This window comes from Numenius arquata, chromosome 5 (assembly GCF_964106895.1).
Source record: "Numenius arquata chromosome 5, bNumArq3.hap1.1, whole genome shotgun sequence".
In the NCBI taxonomy this organism is placed as follows: Eukaryota; Metazoa; Chordata; class Aves; order Charadriiformes; family Scolopacidae; genus Numenius; species Numenius arquata.
Window position 1 is genome coordinate 62,298,305 of NC_133580.1, and position 23,848 is coordinate 62,322,152.

The following is a 23,848-nucleotide window of genomic DNA, read 5'->3' on the forward strand; positions in this document are numbered from 1 at the left end:
TAAAGAATAGGCTAATAAAAACCAGAAAAAAATAGCCACTTGCTACTGTAACTGCTCTTTGCAGATAGAAGTTTCCCTTCTCGTTTTTCAATCAAATGCAGTGGTGCATCACAGGCTCCTCATTGCAATATATTACACAAACATACACACACACGGGGGCGTGCACACACACACACACACACACACACAGATTCCTTCATTAAACAGAAACAGAGATAATCCCCATTGGAATAAATAACTTTCCGTGAGAAAGGTTAATATCCTTTAAATCTCAAATAGAGGGCAGGCCTATATCTAAGTAAGACTTCTGAGCAGTTGTTCTCAAAAGATATTAACTCAAAATAAAATCACTTATAAAATACTACCTTAACTATTTAATTAATTTCTTATAAATTATTAAAACTAATGTCACTACTTACCTAATCAATCATTTATATTGAAAAGCTGAAAATTTTCCATGGTAGAAATTAATACAGATATTTCTTCAATTAAATACAAAATCCTTATGCCGGATAGCAACTATCGACAGATAGTTAACACTTAATTCATATGTTTTACTGAAACCAATTGCATGAGCAGAAAATGTTACAAGAATTCTGTTTTAGAAAAGTATGTATTCTTTAAACATATCACCAAACTCTGAACATGACACTAACTTTTTACCCTACTATTATCTCCTGTAATTTTTTGCATTTAAGCCTGTACTTTGGAAAAATGTCATTTTGATTAGGTTTACAACCGAATTAATCAAGGAACAAGTAAATTTAAAATTTAATATGCTGTATTTATATAAAATTCATCTATTCATTAATTAGCTCATACCCAGTGTTATTAGCATCAATAATAGCTTTCAGATTCAGGCTTCTTACTGGAAGTTATACACACAAATTTGTATTTTTATTGTCCCACGTGGATTTTAAAGTTTAGAGCTTAAAAACAGCCAACTATGCTAAATAATTCCTCATGTTTTCTCCTTCTCCTTTAATATTTAGCGTGAAACTGTATCTATTCAAAATCAAGCATCTGGATGATACTAACTCGCAAAAGCTTAAGATAATTGTGATGGTACTAGTTGAAATTGCGATTATGTTTAAACTCAAATAACAGAAGTCTTAACAAGAAAAATATTCCTTTTTGCACTTACAAGCTAAAGTAAAACCAGCATTATTCAAGGGCACGTCATTGTCAGGGTTTCACTGGTTTTGAAACGCCCCTACACTGAGGAGAGTCGGAGTTACTCAGCCCAACAAACTCAGGAGCCTCAAGGTGTTGAAATGTATCACTACGCTCGGGAAAACAAAGCTTATTCTAGCAATGCAATTATGGGTAAAACCTAATTACCCTCCCCACCATCGTGACTCTAAATAAATAATGTTTTGAAAGGCTAGATAGAGAAAAAATGAACACGGCACTAGGTCTTCAGTGTTTCACTTGTAAATCACAGTAAATTTGTTAAATACTAATTTGCTAAAAAGATTACTACAGTACTAGTCTTTTCAGACTGAATCTCTAGAGAGATATCTCTTGCCAGCCTAGACAAAGTGTGTCTAATGGAGCTTCACTGGAGAGCTTTAATTGTAGAGAACCTGCACCCATAACTGCTATTTAAAATATGCTCATTGGTGGCAGAAAGTTCCAGAGACGTAAAGCCTTCCCGAAATCAGTTACCAACATTTCCAAAGGCCTCAAAGCTGCTTTGAATTTGCTACATGGAGATCAACCCATTGCGTAAAGTGATAACACTGGTTATCACAGACATACCGGACGTTCTTCTAAAACAACTTCTTTCTGGTCATCTACCCTCGTGTAACGTCTATGAACGGCTTTCCCTGAGCGTGGGTTAGTTTCTAAAGCTGACAGACAACTTCACTTCATCTATTCTCCTCTAACAGTGCCACACTCCAAATGATCTTCCAAGTTGGTGAAAATACATCGACCCTTTACTCAGCCGCCGCTTGGGATCAGTGCTTGCTAGGCAACAAATTAAAGCGTTAAAGCAACACATTTTCTTTAAAGTGTCTCTCTGTAGAGATGTCCACATATTTAAACAAACTAATTTTTTAGTAGCTTTTCAATACCATTATGGATTTGTATTTCAGTTTCCTGTGATTCCTTCCTATAGACAGCCCTTTAAATTTGTGTTGTCACACAGTAGTTTAGACTATCCTCGAGATAAAAGCTTAAATGATCGCTTCGCAGAAGGAAGAGCTATCACTTCCACAACTGCAAACTTCCTCCACGGAACGGTCTTAACGCTTTCTACAAATCGCACCCGAAACGGCGGCCAGAGAGGGCGGGCAGGAAATGGAGGGGCTGAGGCGGGAGGATCAATACGCGCTGCTCCCCCAGCGCCTTTCCTGCACGTATCTCTGGAGACAAAAGCTAAGCACGGATTGCCATTATTTCCCTGCTGGAGAGCAGGGGAGTTCATATCAAGGAGCGGGGATTGACTGGAGTCCAAAGCTGGCACAAAGGCTGAGATGTGATAGGGTTAAGTACTGGCCTTTCAGTGTGTCATTTTATGTCTAGAACAGTAAACCTTTGCCTCCTCCACACATCCCAAAAACTATCAGGAAAGAGCTCTAATCGGAGGAATCCCAAAAGATTTCCTTCCCTAACGTTCTACCCTCTGTCGTCTCAGGCACAGCCAAGATAGATCAATCCAGCAACTTCTTTGCAGACTGGGAACGGGAACAAAACTGGGAACGGAACATCCTTTCAAGCACTCATATGGACAGCGTGGAACTATTACAGAAATATAAATTTGTCTCATTGAAATGTCTGTTTTCTGACGTTACTAAATAAATAAACCCCTAGAAAAAGCTATACGTTATCTGTAATACAGAATAGATGATTTTTAGCTGTGAACTGAAGGGTGTAACTGTTATAAAATTAGTGTTCTGAATTTCTTCTCCTTTATGAGCAACGCATCAATTCTGAGAAATCCCCCTTCCTTAAAGCTGCTATTTCCGATATATAAAATTCTCACAGTAAATTAATCATTATGTGCTTAATTTGTACAGCTCTTGCTATTACGCCACTGCTAATAAACTTATGCCTCAGGAGTAAGTCAAATGAGTCAGTTACAGCTTTTTGTTTCTTTCTTTTTTTTTTTTTTACTGAATGAGCAAATCAATCACACATCAGTGTTGTAAATTTATGTGCAAAAGCATTGAAGTGCTTTACTACAAATTACAACGTAGAAACACGTTAACTAAACAATTAAATTCATACAATCAGATTTAGGAATATAACAACACAAAGAAGAAACAGAATTACAGTACATTTACAACACAAGACAAATACATGAAATTCATTAGAAAATATTGTAATAAATAATTCATGAATTATAGTGCAATTGATTTATGCATAAATATAACTAATTGCCTAAAAATCAGTTGTTAACAAAAATCTGTCAAAAATCAAGGCAGCCACAGAGTTTTACTAAATTACTGCGACAATGGAAATACTGCAATTAAAAAACAAATACAAGTATTTGTACTGTAAACAACTAAAAAAATCAGTCTCACTAAAGTTAATATACAATTTAATATAAAATTGTCATTAGCTACCAGAAATGGTTTAAACAGCTTTACTGAGCAGTAGTTCTAAAAACAGAGGCACTGTTTTTTAATATAAAATACTTGAGAAACATTCAAATAAGTAGAAAGCATGTAGGGCTTGCTTTCGCCTTCATTTAAAATTCTGCTGAAACAGGAATTTTCAGAAATTGTCAATTACTAAGTAGTGACTGGTAACTGAATTTATAAAACAGTTCAAAATGTGTAATTTAAATGACATTTAATGGAATACATAGGGGTTGGGGAAGGAGAATCTACACATTTCCCTGCCTTTCCTTAGTTGTGTAATCAAAGGTTAGCCTAATAATTAGAAACAAATAATTCTGTTCCTTTAAACACTTACAGGTTGAGTATCATCTATAAACTATCAAAAAATATTTTAATATACTATTTTTGACCAAAAAATAAATACAAGTACTAAAATGTTGAAAATTAATTATAATATTACATACAAAACTACTGAGTACTGTTAAGTCAATAGTAAAATGATCCCTGATTTTATGAATCCTGTTAATTTTTTGGTCAGGTCATCTTTTAAATGATATAAAAAGAGTACTGTAACTTGCCTTCAATATAAACTTCTGACTCAAATTTATAACATCGTCTGAGGAGTAGAAAACATCAGTATGGTACAAATATTAGGCAATGTACTGAAGCCCAAAATTTTTGCAAGTAAAACTCTATAAAGACAGATCTTGAAACATTTAAGGTTTTTTCAACTTCATTTTTCAGTGGGGTTATATCCACAAATTAATCCTTCTGGCCCTCACAAAATATGGCTTAATTCTTTTAAAATGAAAGATGACCCTGACACCTGCTGTTTTGTGACCTCCTTGTTATCAGGTACAGTTCTGTTTAAAAAAAGGATTCATTCTGTAATATGCAAGTAAACCTTAATCACTGAAGAAGATTCAGTATAGATCTGAGAGACCAAAGAACTGAGACACTGGTTGTGCAGTTTCAAAGGATTATTCTGTTTTAAAATGGAAGTTGTTATTTTTCAGTAGAGTTAATAAATATGGGCTAGATTTTGCCATCGGTATTGCAGTATGCTCTCCACTGAATTTAATGGCAAATTTATTTATAAACAAAATTACCTGATGTAGCCCATACGGACCTAATGTCCCGTTTCCTTTATATAATTAACCTATCCACATGCAAATTTAAGTGGGGGAAAAATGTCTTTCTCTATGCCAAATTAGATGCATACAGAAAAAATTACATTTTGAGAGGAAAAGGGCATCGATGTTCGGTATTGAATGTATGAAGCAAGCCCCCATTCTTCATATGTAGACATATACTTTGTGATATTAGACAAAAAAATTAAGTATGATATAAAGTCCAATATGAATACTTTAAAATCATGTAAAAACTGCAATATGAAGGTAATTGGTCTCCCTTAAATTCTATTAAAAGTTACGTATTTAAAGTGAACTGCCTAACTTCTAACTACCAAATTTATAAAGAATTTATAGTATTGAAAGTTCAAAACAGCTTCACTGTTAAATATTTGTATTTCTATCAAGACCCTGAACTGCAAATTTGGTTATTAGCAAAATGATAATGTAACTTGGTATTCATTTTGATAAACTGAAAATGTTTTGAAATGTCACAGCAGCAAATACATTACAGTTACAGTGAGGTTTTTCAATAGGAGTGTGACACAATCCTTAAATAAATTTTAAGTAGTCATAACATCAACTAACCAGCACGTTTCAACAAAAAAACCAAACAAACCCAAACCATTCTCAAGCTCATTCTGTGCACATTATGAACATGCTCTAAGTTGCATTCCAACTCTCTTTTTAAACCTTACAAATTACCTTACTTGTCAAACTAAAAAGGAAAATTATGATAAAGTTTAAATTATTTTATGCTCTTAGTATTCCATCTTATTTCATATTTAATAATTCTATAACTACAGTAATTTCTCAGGTTTCATAAGTGTACACTTTGTAAACACCAATTTCTTTCTAAACCAACAACAAAATTTTCTTAAAATGATAAAAAAATGCAGTTTATGCCTGCTAAACACACATTTTTAGTAATGAAATGTTTTTCTTACTTGTATTGGATATTTAAGTAACGATGAACTTTTTTTTCTTTCACAGAATGTACTATATCCTACTAATACTTCACGAATCCACTTCCTTGTGAGGAACTAGCTTTTCAAAAAAAATCCCTTGATTTGTATAATCTGAGTTACTTACAATTTATTGCAAGTATTCTGTGAAGTATAAAAGTCTGCTAACCCTTGGTCGTGTATTTCCATAATAAGATGGATTATTGAATGGGTAGAGTGGTTCTTCACCAATTAAAAATTATGCTTCACATGACAAATACTCGTTTTCCCAAAACATCTTTATGCTATTGACTACTAAATAAAACCTGAATCTTTTCACCTATTTATACAAGGATTATATTAAATACACACTATCAGAATTAAGTGAGCAACTCTATAATTCTGTCCACAGTGAAAACCCTGAATAAAACTATTTTTCAAAAGGCATGTATGTGGTTTTTGAACTGTATAATTTCACGTCTTCTGTCAGAGTGAGCATATGTATTTCTCACACAGTGTGTGTATACAGACATACATACACACACACAAAACAATTCGCTAACAATTATTCTACACAGGCTTGCTACTATTTTTGCAGCTGCCAGTCCCTGAATCTGTCATATTAAATAAGCCAGTATCTGGTAATCGGAGTTTCTTCTTCGGCGGAGTCTTCAATGTTCCAGATCTTTCTTTTACTTTGTATTCTAAAGTGCTGTGAGGTACCCCATAAATTCCTTGTGCTTTGGAAACACTCATTTTCCCACTCATTACCATTGCAATTGCTTCTTCCATTATTTCGTGATCATACTGCCGATAGCGGCCACGTTTTTTTCTTGGTTGCTTATTATCTTTACGATCCAAACTATCTTCTGTATTTTCTGAGGTTCCATCTACTGTCCCATTCTTAGCATTAAGACACAAAGGAGAGAGGTCCCCATGCAGAAAGTAGGAGTCAACACTTGAGTGAGTTACGGGTCCAGAACATTCAATTTTGTTCTGTTTAGGGAGTATATTTTTCAATTTTTGAAGAGCTGATCCTTCTAAGACTGAGGAGGTTTTAGAAACGTGGTACATAACATCCAGAAGACCAGCAGTATCAGACTGTGGTTTGGCCACAGAACTTATTCTTAGCTGAGGAATTTTTAATTGTACAGTAGGACTTGAAGTTTCATATTGTAGATTTTCACTTTTTTCTTTAAATTGAGTGACCATTCTCTGTAGAGTTAACTGGTGGAGGTAACTGGAAGCTGTTGGGAATTTTAATTCTGAGGTTTCAAGTAGACTGAGTTTACTTTTTTCTGTGCGCTCTGCTTGAGCTCTTGCCCACAAGGCTACTTTTTGTAGGACTGCACAAGTTTCTTTACTGTCTTTAAATGAATAACTATCATTGAAATCTCGAGTTTTGTTTTTAAAAGGTGCAGGCTTTCCTGCTGGTAAGGCTTCTAAGTGGAGAAGTAAAGTTTTTTGAGGTATGCCATAAAGTATGCCTGCTTTATTTATGTCCAGTGCTCCAGACTGAATGTCTTTCAAAGCTTTTGAGAGCAAACCATCTGCAAACTCAGCACTTCTTTCCACATAGTCCTCTCTGTGTCTGTGTAGTCTCCTGGATGGATGGAATGAAACGATGGTAAACTGATGTATGAGAGACTCTCACACAGCTATGGAAGGGAAGGGTCCACTCCTTTATTATACTCCTTGCTTCGGTAACATCACTGCTTCTGATACTTTTAAGCCTTTGAGATGTGGTAGTTAAATGATTATCCTAGCAAAATGTTACAGTTCTGGTAGGACAGTGCGTCAAAAATCATACGGTGGCTTCTACAGCAGCCCTTCCAAGAACTTTATATCCTAGCTCAGTATTTGATAATATTCTCATGTGCTTGCTATATTCCCTTGTTCACATGCTTGCAGAGCAACACTGTTATAAATTTAATTATACAATTAACGTTCCGTTAAATACCCAAATCCTGAAGGAGTTTTTGTTAGTAGAAACGTGACGTTACCGCTAAACAAGTAATAAAAGAGTCAACCCCCTCATAGAAAATTTGCAGCAATAAGTACATAACTACACACAAACATCCCAGACTTACACAAAACTAGGCTTACTACAACAATAAGATAAAGTGCTGTAGTTAACAAGTCCATTTCGGCAAAATAAAACACAGTTATAAAAGCTTCTAGCCACTATGTACAGCTCTCTACTTACAAAGTCATATTCATGTTAAAACTTCTTCATATCAGCAAATTAATGAAATGCAATTTTACATCATTCAACAAATACTGCTATCGTAGTCCTATTCGTAATAAGTTATTCGGTAAGACGTACAGGTGACAAAAAGGGTCCTGCTATGGCTAGTGGATGGGAGGATGCCAAGATCGTAACAAAATCCAACAAAACAATGCTTTTCAGTAGTTTTGTGGTAGCTTTCAGCAGATGCAGTAACGTTTTTTCTTGCTGAATAGAGAAATTTAACCATTTGCCACCACACACCATAGTCAGAACCATGATGTAAGTATAAGTGTGATGATTAAGAGCTCTCTCTCACGCGCGTTTGCTCGCTCTCTCTCATATTAAGGAATATTATAAATAATAGTCATTTAACTTGTTCATGTTAGTTGAAGAATGTTTTAAATCTAAATATTAACATGGTCTTTTTTGTCCAAAATTGAAGTTTCCTAAATAAGCTCTGAAAGAATATGTTTACATCTTCTTCTACTATCCTATTACTTTTAACGTGTTATGTCATCAATTTTCAGTTCATTTTTAGTAACATGAACTAAAGTTTGGTGATTGTTCTGATAACTTTTCTTTAAACAGAAAAAAAGGAAAAAGACAAATGAAACATATGATATATACATAGACACACACTTATGAGTGACAAAAATTCTTTCAAAAGCAAAATAGGAACCACACGTGTGTGTCAGTATATACAAATATGTTATGAACATAAAACCTGACTTCAGAGAAGAGGAACCTGGATTGTCTTTTGCATAAACCGAAGAGAGTCCTAAACGTTGCTTACCCAGACACTGAGGTTTCAGAACACAATGGATCGTATTTTGGTTCATCCAACCTTGCGCTTTTCTTTGTAGAGAGATCTAGCACTCCATCCCCTGCAAAGAACGAGCAGTGATGACAGCAGCTGTTTAAAGATGATCTCGGAAATTTTGTTAGCAAGTATTTGTACCTGTGGCACAATTTTGAAGCAGTTACTTTATCTTGTAAAATTTTGGACGTCTTATTCCTTTAACAATGTCATCCAACAGTAAATGGTTTTATATATTTGATTTGTAACAAAACTTTTTAAAAATAAGAAAAAAAGAATAAACTCATTCAGAAATAACAAAATTTAAAAGAAGAATCTGTCTTAAAAAAAAAAACTGTCTTAAACAAAGGCATGTGACTGCTCTCCTAAAAATCATATATGCGTATACATTGCACTGTTTACTTTCAAGGCAACCGAAGCAATGCACTTCATATTATTAATATTACTATTAATATATATGCATTTACATACTGGAAACAAATAAGCCCGATACTGAAATTAAAATTGACATAACTAAACCATAGGCTTAGAGGATAATTTGGACTACTAGGGATCTCAGGGGGTCTCTACCCCAACCTCCTGCTCAGAGCAGGGTCAGGCATGAGACCAGACCAGGTTATTGAATGAGAAAGTAGTACCCCAGTAACTGGGAAGAGAGCTCAAGCCCAATACAGAGTTTTAAGCACGAGACCTATGTCATTAAATGATCTAACAGTTTCTTTATACATATTCCCCCTGCCGCCCCCACATACATGTAACAATGAAGCTAGAGAAATGGAGACACCTAAACTGGGGTGGGAGTCTGCATTGTTAAGTCACTGGCAAATGTTAAATTCAAGATCTACAGATGGCTGTTGAAATCTGTGAAGTATTGAAATAGAAAACCATGGCTTTTTTTTAAATCAATATTTAAGAATGCTGAAAATTAAAGAAACTAATTAGCACCTCAAATACTCCTTCCAGTTTAAGCTTTTGTTTTTTTTAAATAACATTTGAATTATAGATAAAACTCCTAAACGTATTTGATTTCATACCTTTCTTCCTTGGTTCTCTGTTTCGAACTTGGACTGTTTTGTGTGCCTGAGCTCTGTGAATCCAATTTTGAGTTTCAACATGTAGATCGACATTCAAATCTACAAGCAACCTTGTGCTAGTCCTTTTTACATTAGTGTCATTTACATGTTACTGCGTGTTATTTCTAAATCATCAATCAACTGTATATATTTTTGCCCAGCCTCAGATGCAAACATAAAGCAATGAATAGTCCAAATGCCAACACTCAAATTAAGAAGTCAGATAAATTGTTAGGGTAACTCTCATTTGTATCAGTACTGCAAAGAAATAAGAGTTTTGTTTAAGAACCAAATCTAGCTATTTGTTTTGAATTGTTTTTAACAATTTTTGACTGTTTCCCCCCAACTATTTTGTATTATTTGAAGAAGGGTAGAGAGAGAAAAACCAGCATAAGTTATCATAACAGGAAAAACTATTTCTAAGTATGCCACTTGTCAAAGATGCTCCTTTTCTCCTGAATACTTTCCTTTAAAAGCCTTCTTTAACCCCAAGGAAGTTAAAGGAAGGACCAGTTAATGCTAATCAGCCTTTCTGATGCAGTGACAGCCCAGAACGAAAAGCCAATTAAAAACTACTACAGAAGTACTCTACGGGGGACTATTTGGCCTACCCAGCTGCAAAGTATCCTGAATACTTAAGCCCTGAGTCCTGTGCAACAGACAGATTTTGCCCGTTGTGTTCTGTCAGTCATGCAAAGTACATCCCCCTTTCTTAAGTGTTTGTGTGATCCCTTTCACATTAGGTTCTCCGTCTTCAGTTGATATTCATAGGCACTACGATAAAAAAAGTTTAAAGAGATCACTAGACAAAGTCACCGGAGAAAAAAACACTTCAAAGTTCACAACCGATCAATTTATGACGAGCTAATCATCTCTCTCTATTCAATCTACAAAAAAAAAAAAATTGAAGCTAACTAGATTTTTAGGAAAAAAAAAAAACCCAACCCAAAGAACAAAACCCAAATACTCTTGCAAGATTCCATAAAAGAATTCAGTGAATTCACTCTAAAAAAAAAAATAATCAAAAAACCAAAAAAAGATCCAACAAATGAAACAACACAAACCCCCCAAAATTGATGCAGAAAGGGCGGATAAATTAAAAGATTCATTAAAAATATACAATAGCTCCCAGGTTTGGTAGATCTTCCTGCTTTGTAGTAGCATCAATTATTATTACAAAGGAACAGCGGGAAAGTGAGAGCATTTACTACAAAGCTTTATGACAAAATTAAATGCTACCTATTGAAAATGAATGTATATATATACACACAGTAGAGATGTTCACTTTGGTTCATTAGGTACAAGACCAAAAAGTTTGCAAAGAGGCATCCAACAGGTGGACAATTAACCTTGAAAAACCTGTTACTTGCAAGGTAGGACTAGTTTTTAATAAACCAAGCCAGAACTTTCTATCAAATCACTCAAAACAGGTATTAGGAACTGAATGACATCAGGAACAGAAAAACCACCCTGTAAGGTGGTTTGAATAGACATGGAATTACTTCCCCTCTTCAGCTGAAGCTGTGACTACTAAGATGACAGTTTTCATGAAAAATACTATGTAACGCTAGATAATATAGCAAAAAATATTTTAAGTTTTTCAGATCTGCTGCTCGTGGTCTTCTAATGAAGTTACTTCTGTGCAAATTAAAATGATTTTCATCTTCAAAGAAATGGTTCAACCTCTGGCCTTTGCTTCTCAGCACCAGATCATCAGGTGCAGCAATATCAAGATATAACTAAGTGTGATCAAAGGTCATCTTCAAAATAATCAGGACCACAATCACTTGAATCTGCTCCAGACTAGTGACGTTAGAGAAACAGGGGTGGAAGAAAAAGTACCAGAAACTGTATGGGTCACCCTTGAGTTCCTGCAATTGCTATTTCTGTACTGATTCTAGCAAACTTCTGTTTTTCTCCGGGTTTCAGGAAATCTCTCACTAGCTATTATGAACTGCCTTACTAGGTCAGACAACCTACTTTACCCAGTCCAGTCTCCAGGCACAGAAAAACTCCATTCCTAGTGTGGGGGAGCACATCAGCCTGGACACTGTCTCCAGCTCATTCCTCTCCTGCTCTCCCAGTAGCTGCTATCATTGGATTAGGGATCTCAAAGACACATCCATGCCTACTCTAGCTTTACCTTCTGGCCTTGGTTCTGTTAGCTGGGAAGTTGTCTAAGACCTTTTTTGAACCCAGGGACACTGTCCATCTCCACACCTTCTTCAGCATCACAGCAGTTCCTGATGTTCACAAACTGCTGCTCAGAAGCTGCCCCTTCTCTTTTTTCCCTTCCAAGAAGTTTCAAGTGAGCCCTGCCTAGTTCTTATATTGTGAGATTTACCCATAACAATGTGGTAAACCCTGATAAGATCTTTCATAGCAAAAAAAAAATGACACTGTCTTGTTTTCAACACCTTTCCTGAGAATGCCTTGCCTTTTGCTGGCTGTTTTCTGTGCTGCTGAACACGGAAACAATGTTTTCAGAGAACTGTCAGAAAAAACACCAAAGCCATTTATTAATTCTTAACTACTGCTTTGACTAGCCCCTTTTTGCTGACCCGATGTGCTATTTTTTACAGTGAAAAACTGCTATATGAGAAGTATATAGCTATATATACTATCTGGACTTGTGTAAGGCCTCTGACACGGTCCACCACAACATCCTGTGCTCTAAACTGGAGAGAGATGGACTTGATGGGTGGACTGTTTGGTGGACAAGGAATTGGTTGGATGGTTGCATCCAGAGGGTAGTGGTCAACAGCTCAATGTCCAGACAGGCTCAAGAAGTGCCCCTCTACTCTGCTCTGGTGAGACCCCACCTGGAGTACTGTGTCCAGCTCTGGAGCGTTCAGCACAGGAAAGACTGCTGGAAAGACTGTCCAGAGAAGGGCCACAAAAACAATCAGAGGGATGGAGCACCTCTACCGTGAGCAAAGGCTGAGGGTTGGGGCTGTTGAGGCCAGAGAACAGAATACTCTAAGGAGAACTTATAGCAGCCTTCCAATACTTAATGGGGGCCTACAGGAAAGATAGGGACAAACATTTTAGCAGGCCCTGCTGCAGTAGGACAAGGGTTAATGGTTTTAAACTAAAAGAGACAAGATTTAGACTAGAGATAAGGAAGAAACTTCTTTTAAGCTGAGAGTGTTGAAACACTGGAACATGTTGCTTAGAGAGGTGGTAGATGCCCCATCCCTGGAAACATTCAAGGTCAGGTTGGATGGGGGTCGGAGAAACCTCATCTAGCTGACAATGTCTCTGCTCACTGCAGAGCGGTCAGACTTGATGACCTTTAAAGGTCCCTTTCAACCCAAGCTATTCTATGATTCTATATATTGGGTATCTAAGGCAGGGTCTTGGCAGCATCTGCGAGGAGAGGCCAGGAGCTGCCCCCATGCTGGACACAGACATTTCTAGCTGGTTCCAACAGACCCACTGCAGGGCACAGCTATGTCCAGCAGCCATCTGGGGGGAACCTATTTAAGAAAGGGAAAAAAATGCTGGATGGAGACAGAAAAGGGGGGAAAAAAAATTAGAAAACAGCAGAGGGAAGCCCAATGGAAAAGAGACACTATTAGGTACAGACTGTGGACATCCCACACCCATTCCCCTTGGACCACAGGGGTGGTGGTGGTCATATCCCATGCCCATTCCCCTTGGAGCACAGGGGTAGTGGTGATCACAAGGGAATATGGAGTGAAGCTGAGCCTGGGAAAGGAGGGAGGGAAAGGTAGTGTTGTGATCTTTTCGTTTCTCCACTACCTGCACTAATAATTAAATGTTTATTTTAATAGACAATAATTTAAGTCGGTTTTGCCCATGAGGCAACCGGTAAGCCATGACTATGTCCTTAACTCACAAGCTCTCTTTCCTGTTCTTCCCATTTTCTCCCTGTGGCATTGAGGGGGAAGCAAGAAAGTGAGCATCTGACAAGGAGCTTGGCTGTTAGCCACCATGGCAGCCAAGGAAGAAACAAACACCTTCAAGGAGGTGGCCCTGAACACCTCCAGGGACTGGGCATCCACAACTTCTTCAGTAACAGCCAACATGAGTGACAAAACTACAGGACAGCTGCAGAAAGTTCACACAGCAAAATGTCACAAATTGCCAGATACCTTCTGATATCTTCCAGTCTATGATGGATCAAGGAAACAAGGAAATTATGCAAATTCTCTTGCATTTTTCTGCTACGTTTACACACTGTCATTGTTCCTAGAAGATACAGCAACAAGAATAAGCCTGTGTAGCTAAACTAACAGATTATTTATTGTACAGCTTATACTTCTGCCTCTTGTAAGTCACTTTGCTCAGCAGCTTGAGCTCAGCTCATCAACTCTCCCCTATCTATCAGCAGAAAGAAGCCACTGCATCAAAGTTAGCTGCTGCTGAGAACATTCCCCAAAGAGCTCAGCATCATGACTGCACAAAAAAAAATGGTAAGTTGCTGCCAGATATTCCAAGACTGATCTTCACTCAGTATTTTATTCTGCAAGAATGCTGCTTTTCTATTGGCTTAGTTTGGAGGACAGGTAACATTGCAAAAACACACGATACCACCCTATTTTCATTCAATGCAGTGCACTCAATTCTTTTTTCCCCCACTATACAGTGACCTTTTCAAAGCCTGAACACTCTTAGGGTTCCATGGATTAGGAAAAAAGAACAAGATACAAGTGTTTCTGGGGATGGTTGCTTCTAAGTGACTGACAGCGAAGCAAATGCCTGATTAGTTACCAGCAAGGTACAGAGGAATTAAAGCACCCTGCTAAGTTACCACACTTCCACATGCACAAGAGAGCAGAGCATAATTTGGGAGTCCGTAGCCAGTTAGGTGTCAGCTGGACATACCTGGATGCCAGTGCTTAAATACTCAGCACTAAATGATTCAATACCAGGGGTACAATGGGTTGACCTTGGCCAGTAACTCATACCCAGCCCCTCTCTCACTCCCCCTCCTCAACAGAGGGGTGGGGAGAAATTAGATAAAAAAAGATCATCAAGATAAATACAGGGAGATCACGTAACAGTTACCATCACAGGCAAAACAGACTTGGGGAAAATTAATTTACTGCAGATCAAAATAGAATTGGATAATGAGAAAAAGATGAAAATTAAGCACCACCTCACCTTTTCCCAGGCTCAACTTCACTCCCAGTTCCTCTACCTCTGTCCCCCATCCCCAGATGGGATTAGGAATGGGGTTACAGTCAGTGCAATTCCTCTCTACAGCTCCTTCCTCCTCACACTTCCCCATCTCCTTTGTGGGTTATCCACAGGCTACAGTTCCTTCAGGAAATATTCAGCTGCTCCAATGTGGGGTCTTCCACAGGCTGCAGTGTGAATATCTGCTCCAGAGTGGTCTCTTCCAGGAGCTGCAGAGGAACGTGTGCCCCACCATGGTCCTCTCCATGTGCTGCAGGGAAATACCTGCCCTGGTGCCTGAAGCACCTCCTTCCCCGACCTTGTTGTTCACTCTGCTGGTTCTCACTCCTCTGCCCATTCAGCACTTCTGCTCTTTCTTAACTATGTTTGCACAGAGGCACCACAAACCTCACTGATGTGCTCCACTTTGGCCTGTCGTGGGTCTGTTGCAAAGGTGGCTGTGCCTGGCACAGGGCAGCCCCTGACCTCTGACCACAGATGGCCACCCCTGCAGCCCTCCCTACCCAAACCTTGCCATGTAAACCCAATGCACAGGGTTATCAGGTCTGCAAGCGTCAGACAGACAATTCTGGGAGTACTTCAGAGATGGCCCATAGATATCAGAAGAAAGTAAGAGGCTTTCTTAAATGAAGACAAGATCATTCAGACATCTTCGGCAGCAGAATCTTTTTCTCAGTATTGAGGCAGCACTTAGCTTGGATCTGCTCAGTGCAAGAAAGCGCCTCTAGAGATCTGAAAAATAAAGCTTACTCCTTCCTCTCTAGAGTCCAAGAACCATTGCCATAGCAAAGGAACAAGAGTGTCTGTTTTATTATTTAGATAATTCATTTTAAAGACTACTACTGTAGATACAAAGCACGTGCCTAAACAAAAAATGAGCCTGAAGTATTTATTATTTATGTCATTATCTGCTTCACACGATTTGAATCAAAAGGATTTCAACTTCAAGGATCCATCAGAGTTATGTACAAATTTGAAATTCCTACTCTGTTACTGCCACTTCATTCGGAATTGTAACAGGAATTACAAATAGCAAATAATAAAAAATAAATAAATAAAAAAAAACCCCAGTTGCATGACAGTTAAAAGACACTACTGAGAAGAGAACCATGGTATGGCTTTTATGAGTCTCCAGACTGTTAAGACACAGAATAATGTACTTTTAAAAATTATCTAGTTTAGAAATTTCACAATTGCCTCCTGTAAGCATGTAACATTTCAATATATCCAACCTTTATTCGGGAAAAGGACAGAAGTGAAGGGCAGGTAGAATAATAATAATAATCCCTGACAACAGCTAATTGAAAGAACTTTTAGTGAATCATCGAACCTAGAACACAATGCAAATAAAAAGAGTAGACTGACTTTTTCCATCTTCATCTTATTTACTTGTGTTGCTACCACCTACAGTGGAAAGCTAAGATAGCCTGAAATTGGTATGTTCATGGGAAACAGGAAGCACCATACAACTTCCCTGGTAGATAACAAACCCTTCTCCAGCTACAGTCTTGTTTCGATACTTCGTCTCACTTCAGTAGCTCTAAACTTCACAGCAAGACCAGTATCTTTAACATCTACAACGCACTATGGCAAACGTGGCAGTGTAAGTTTTGAGAATCTACAGTATCTTGCACAGTATACAAGTTTCACATAGTAAAATATGGAAACTATTTTAGCTTCAGATGTTTTGCAGAAGGCACTCAATTCTGAACTTGCTTTTTACTCTCATTATAAGAACAACTCAAGTGATATTAAAAAAAGACTGAAATACCTCAGTTTCTCCATACTTTAAGGGTTTTTTGGACAAAAGATCAATGCATTTTAAAATAGCTGAGGGTGGCAGCAGAATTTTCTTCCTTTCCCCTGCCCCATTTACCCTCTGCTTTCCCTTTCATTCCGCAAAGGTTTATTTGGGTTCAGCGAGGACCAGAACCTTCTTTGGGGACTTTGCTCCCTCAGGGACGTTTTAAACTAGTTCCTCTCTATAACCCACTGATGAAGTAAGCAACAGGCTATAGTGCTGATATCAGGAAAGTACTTTTTATTGCCCTCGCAAAAACAAACCTGCCTCAATCTGGCCAATTATAAATCTCTAAAACCTGTAATTCATCCATAGCAGAGGTATGTCAAAGCACAACAGGTATTTTCTCGGCATTTTCTCTGCTCAAGGTATTCGCTGAACCCAGGCATGAATTCATTACGTGTAGTCAGCAGAAACCAGAGCAGGAATTCCACAATTTCTTAATATTTCTGCTGCCAAAGAGAAGGGGTGCTAAAATTCAATCTAGAATAGTATCTTTAGCAAGGTAAATCCAGGTCAGAATTCCCTCCTTGCCCCCCACCATTAGATGTGTCACCTAATTAAAGATTGCATCGTTAAGTACACACATTTTAAATCTGCTTTCATTCTGACCAAAGCACATTTTTAAAAAAAAACTTGATTCTGCAGTTCTACCGTCTTTTAACTTTTTTAGTATGGTACATGACACACAGGCAAACTTTTCCCTTCAGTCTGCAGTATTAGTGCATTAACATGAACCCTTTTTATCTGTGAAAGACAAAAGCTGCTTTTGTCACGGCTTTCGGCTGCTCACAGACAGTCACGACCCTTCCTGAAAAGTGCTGCTTATCTAAGTCAAGTTCAAAGTCCAAAACACTCTTGTGATTATATTGTTATCAGTTTTAAATAGCAATATTCCTCGAGGCAAAGAAATTATTTCCTTTCTGCAAATGACAGTGAGGCAGACTTTATTTTACTGTTTCTAGCCTTACTCTCAACTGAGAAAGTTGCACCGATCTGTAATAATTAAGATATGAAGTATGGAAACTTCCTCCCAAATTGATCTTCTCTTTCCATTATTCTAACCGGTCTGTATTTAAAGAATCACAGTGTCCAAAGGCTTACGCAGACAGAATGGCCTTTGCTCACTGAAATTCCAGTATGTTTCTCTTTTCTCAGAATACTTCTTAACAGCCATTTCTTCAACAAAATCCTGACCTACTGTTACCCGTGACAGCCACAGGTGAGCTGACTTGGCTTCAGTATTCTGAAGCTGAGAAATTCCAATACCACTTATTTAAAATAGGCACTCAGAAATCAGAGTATTTATCCACAAACACACAATATGAAACATGCTTTTAGGAAGAATGCCCAGGTTTTTTTTGTGTGTGTGGTAGTTTCTTGTGGTGTTGGGGTTTTGTTTTGTGTTTTTTTTCAGTTCTCTTATAACATTTTTACTGGTGCTAAAGGAAAATGTATGAATTTATTAAATGTATTAAGTGATGCAATGCCAATTTTCCTTCAACCCTATTTTAATCACATAGAATAATATTTTTTCCCCGTTATCCTGATTACTACTTAGGAAAGTCAAAACATATAGATATTTGACACAAACTTATTTATTTTTTTAAGGGAATAAGAGGTAATAAGTGACAACAAAACAGAGCTAAGCAGATATAGAAATTTACCTTGCTGAGTATTCTGTTCTTGAGTTCGATTCACAGTGAGGTCTAGAGGGCTATCCTGTTCTTCCTGAAGGGAGTTTTCCGTTTGGTTCATTTGGATGCTTTTACATATCAGACTTGGTTCAAACGATGAACCATTTCTGTTCTCTTGAATTTTGCTACTTTTTGAAATGTACTCAATCGCAAACTGACGGATCATTTTTTTCATTAATTCCTGAGCAACTAGGGGAATGTTAGGATCACAGTTCTGAGGAAGATCTAGGAATAAAAAACAACAACACAGGCAACAGATGTATTAAAAACCAAATTTAATTACTTTTCTTTAAATAAATACCTCCTATAAGCACAGTAAGTGCGTGCAATAAATACATGTGTAATGAACACATTAATTCAGATATCTAATAAGTTTTTCTTATGAGCATTTCTAACTGGAGGTCACTTGGAAGAACATGTTTAGCACACATTAGTAATTTTTACCTTACTCCTCTGTCATAGCATGCAAGTCAAACTACGTGGGTAGACAAATAATGCAAGTATGGGAGTCAGAATCTGTATTTATTGTTGGTAAAGAAATGGAATTTTCATTTGCAGACTTCATTTCCAGTTTTGAAAATAAAAAATTTTGAATAAAAACAGCGAAAAGTTAAAGCAAGCTATGAATTAATAAAGAAGTTACTTTCAAAGAACAACTGTAACAAAAATAATTTTAAAGTGCAGTTCTATAGATTAGTCCTTTTCATAATATAGAACAGTTGGACTTTGGAGGAGCTGACGTTAAACAAAATGACAAATTTTTTGTCATTTTTTGAGAGAATTTGTTTTACCAACATATTCGATTATAATCCCCATTGTAGATTCAGGATTGCAATGTCAAAACTGATATGATGCTACTTGAAATGTGCCATACAAACTGTAGTAACATAAGCAATTGAATCTTACAATAAAGTTCTAAATTTTTATTATAAAATCTTACAGGATTTTCAGGACATTTTCAAAGTGCTACCAATGAAAACATTAGAGAGAAAAAGCTTTATTTCCCGTTCTAAATGGTACGTACCCTATTTTTCATTTGTGTATGTAACAATCCCATGAAAAGAAGTGTTTCATTTTGAAAACACAAAAATAATAAAAGAATCAAATATGATATACCTATCACTTTATTTTAGTATTACCTGTCAGAAAAAACATTAAGCCTCTTATTAACAAGCACAGCTGAAACTGCATTTGTGAATCACTAAAAAAAAAAATCCTAATATAAATAAATAAAAGATAAGTAACTTAGGATAAATAATGATTTAATTAAGAAACTCAAAGTAAGCTCTGTTACTCATCATTGAAACCTTGTATTGATGACTGCAATACCTCATTTCACAAGACAAGCACAATTGCCCATACTCAAAGATCTGTTATTCCTTAAAGTGGCAGCAGTAGTACTCATTTCACTGTCTCAATCTTCGTTCTTTCCTTCAACTCTACACATACACCAAAAATAGCCTTTTCAATGTTTTGATCACTGCCCATCCTTGAGTTGATAGGTAAGGGGTGAAACCGATTTCATCAAGAAGGGATGGAGATTTAAAGATTTTAAGTTAGCGTGAAAGTGATACAGAAGAATCAGTTTTTAGGTCAGCCTTGATTGCTTGAAAAAAACGCCAAAGGACATAGTGGCAGTTACTGGGATACTTAAATTAGTCTGAAACGGGTAAGAAAGACAATAAATTGAGTTTTGTTTTCATGGAGGTGCAGAAGCTTAAAGGACTGTATCAGGTAGATGTTTGCATGTAAAGTGTGAATTCCCTACCAGATAGTTTGCAGGATCACACAGCATATTTGCTCAAGCAGTTTATGTCAATGAAGCTTTATCCATTTACTGGCAAAAGAGTGACCACTGAGACAGATCAAAGAATGCTGCTCAAGTTTAGGATGAACGCATGTAAGATTTTTTGTTTGTTTCAGGTTTATTCAAAACATATTCCATTTTGAGAAACCATTTTCACTAATGGGCTATTGCAAGGAATTACAGTCACGTATGCGATCTGCTGTCTGAAGCACAGGAGAGGGCAGCCAACTGTTCCGATGCTACTTGTCAATACCTTCAAGTTAACCTCTCAGTAACGCTTTTGAGATAAGGTGAAGCTCCAGCATGTTCAAAGACTGACTACATGCTCGACATCTTGGCTTCAAGAGACCTCACGCAAGGCATGACAAAACAAGCCTGCTTATGGTTGAACCTCTATCTTCTGACAATCTTTCAATCAGATCTCTATCAATATCTCTAAAATTGAGTTTCTAGAAGAGAGGTATGAGGCGAAACTCTAATTGATGGAGGATACCTACAAAGAAAAAGATCTCTCCCCATCATGTAACACCCAGGCACAGATATTCTTTGTTTATTGGTATTTCTCAGTTCTTAAAGAATGAATCCAATAAATTTTCAACTGAATTTTATCATCCTAGAGACACGCTTATAACAAAAGACAAAATTCAACAAAAGATACTGAAGCAACAAGGCAACAGGTGTAAAAATGCTAATGTATATGCAAAAATAACAAAAGAACAAGGAAAGCTAAGAGATGGAATTGAAAAACTGAATTATCTAGCAACAAAAGTAAGTGCATGACAGGGGAATCGTAGCTCTAAACAATGAAAACCACTGATCAGTAGCTTAGCTTAAAAAAAACCCCAAAACAAACCCAAACACAAGCAAACAAAAATCTGACAGCCAGTAATCAAGAAAATACACGAAACACCATGAACACTGAATAGTCTACCACATATCTCGTCTGGAACGGCCCTGCTTATATACAGTAATTAGTTTGTTGCACGCACCCATGAAAAACTTCTCGGAAGACTTTTGGAGAACAGGTGATCATCAGTGCAAATGGGAAAGGTGTTTATTTTACATCCTGGTATGATCTGTACCTTTAAAAAGCAAAAGATCATAGAGCACAGCAGACACCTACCATTAGCCAGAAAACACAACAGCCTGGAATAAATTTCTGCTTATTAATCACCATCCCCAGCATCAATTATTATAAAACTGCAAGACAAAACTTCTTCAGAACTGCCAAGTTTCTCTTGCTTTTCTATTCCATTATGGACTCTTCACACTGGTAATAGCCAAGCATGAATTGCTTTTAGACACTTGCAGGTGAAGCTCACTTAACCATTAGGAGCAAAGTCCTCTTTTGACCTAGCTGGAATAACAAAGGATTTATTTTTTTGCTCTTATAATATTTTCTTTAATATTAGTTTTACTTTTTTTCTAGTAATTTCCAAATGCTCCCTATGGAAGAATAAATGCAGAACAAAATTTCTCATGTATTCAACTGCTGCAGCTACTGGCAGTTTACAGATTAAGTTAATTTACTCTAAAAAGCTAATACTAGGGAAAAAAAATAAAAAAAAAAAAAAAAAGTATCTCAGAGCATATAATCTGGAAGATGTGCTCCAGGGGTGCATCCAAAGTGCTCTTGCTACTAATGCATATTCAATCTACAGGGCTAGACCACAGGTCCAAGTTTAACTGCCATAAATGCAAATAGTGTCATTATCACATCTTCACTATTGACTGTTCTATTGCGTAAGTCACTAAATCATAATTCATGTTGGAAGGACCTTTGGAGGTGTCTAGTAATAAACTGCCTCAAAGCAGGGTCAACTATGGGATCAAATCAGGTTGCCATTGGTTTTATCCAGTTAGGTCTTGAACGCCTCCATGGATGGAAACTGTACAACCTCTCTGGGTAGCCTGTTCCACTGCTTGCTTGTCCTCATTTTTCCTCACATAAAAAAGAGCCTCTCTTCTATTACGAGGAAAAAGTAACTTAGAGTCCTTTGAAGTTAGGAATAATCTCCCATGGCTCTCCAAATATATACAGAACAGAAGTGACAGAGATGTTAGATATTCAAAGGAAAGAAGAAAAAGTTGTATAGTTCATATACTATTTTCTTTTTGCACACTGTAGATTTTTGAAAGAAAACAGATTTTTTTTTTTTTTTTTAAGGGTAAGTGCAACTTTCAGATAACATTGTATCGATATAAGACTCCTGCGTGATCAGACTAGGATACGTGCACTTGAAGTGCTTTTATATAAAGCCCAATTACTTACGTTCAATGGCTGTAAATCTGTATTATTATACAAGTATGCAATGAAAACAAGTACAGACCTGTAACTGTAAGTTCACAGTGGCAAAGTTTCACTATCGATGGAAATTTGTAATTAGTCATATAAAAATTTTAAATGCAATTTAACGATTTAACGCATTTTGGCGTAAGAAAAGTATTAGGTCTCTAAGATCAGCATCACCAGCGAATATTTCTTAATTATTATCAGCAGATGGCACCAGATATACTTTGTATGGCCTAAAAAGTTTTTATTCTAAGGTGTTTTATTAGGAGTCACGACTATAGCTGCTCACATAGTTTTAAATCCACATGCCTAATTCTGTTTGAAGTTCTATTTTTCACATAGCTGATTTACAACACAAGGCAGTTCTATTTACTCCATGGATCATGTACGTACATACATACTACTTCAAACCCAGCAGAACAGTCTCTAAGGATTTGGAGTAAAAGGTAGCTCTGGTGTTCCTCTAGTTCCTCTCGGATCGTTGTAGACCTCCTGATATTATTAGTATAAGGGAAGGCTAAAGTAGGCATTTGTATGATATAATCTGGTATTTTCTGCTTGTGATTGTCAAGATTACAGTCAGAATGCAAGAGAAGGCAGTAATAAAGATGATGTGTAATTAAGACTAATTGCAATAATTTATTTTAATTCAAAGCTAACATTTAGGATTAAGACCTCCTCGGTTTATGTACTGCACCACCTTGTAACTATTTAAATCTATATTCTTAACTAATCTGTACATTAACACTATGTGTGATCATTAGACTGTAATGCACAAAGTAACAACTGATTTAACCAATAGTTCAGATTTACACGTGTATTTGTCAGGACAACAAGGAGTCAAGGAGTTAAAAAAGCCAGAATGTTTTTAATTAATAAGTCAAAATAGTGACTTAATTTCTCTTCTGATACAATATCAAAAGGCAGTGAAAATCAGCAGGGAATCACAACCCTGCTTGTACCTTCCAATCCTGTTGTGTGAGCAGCAGAACTAAGGACACCCATTTGCTTATCAGCATGTTTCTTGTAGTCACTCCAGCTCTTCTTGCCTTTTCACAAAAAAGGCCACATTTCCTAGAACAACCCCACCTCGACAGCCACCAAACTGTCCCAGCAATATTCTTGGCTCTACACATAAACTTGTCCATCTCACTGTCAGATCACCAGCAAGTTAAAAAGAGAATACAATTTATTCTGAGCCATGTATCATGATTAGTTTAGTTAACCCGACTGATCAAGCAGCAGAAGGAGTAAGGGCCAAGCTCACTCTTGTTTTCTGTTCTTGTAAAAAATCAACATTTTTCCTTCCTCTACTCAAATG

General features: G+C 36.9%; 1 protein-coding gene across 5 annotated transcripts in view; it reads right to left on the reverse strand.

Annotated features, from left to right (window-relative positions):
• LCORL (ligand dependent nuclear receptor corepressor like) overlaps positions 1 to 23,848 on the reverse strand; it is an 87,363-nt gene that overhangs the window by 23,281 nt on the left and 40,234 nt on the right. For 3 of the 5 annotated variants that reach the window (XM_074147394.1, XM_074147391.1, XM_074147390.1), the window contains exons 5-6: positions 18,398 to 18,652; positions 8,667 to 8,757 (exon numbers count right to left, since the gene is read on the reverse strand). In XM_074147394.1, coding sequence (XP_074003495.1) covers positions 8,667 to 8,757; positions 18,398 to 18,652 — 346 coding nt within the window. Of the gene's footprint in view, positions 1 to 3,119; positions 7,247 to 8,666; positions 8,758 to 18,397; positions 18,653 to 23,848 lie in introns of those variants that run through there. The other 2 variants (XM_074147393.1, XM_074147395.1) reach the window with 2 other exon arrangements.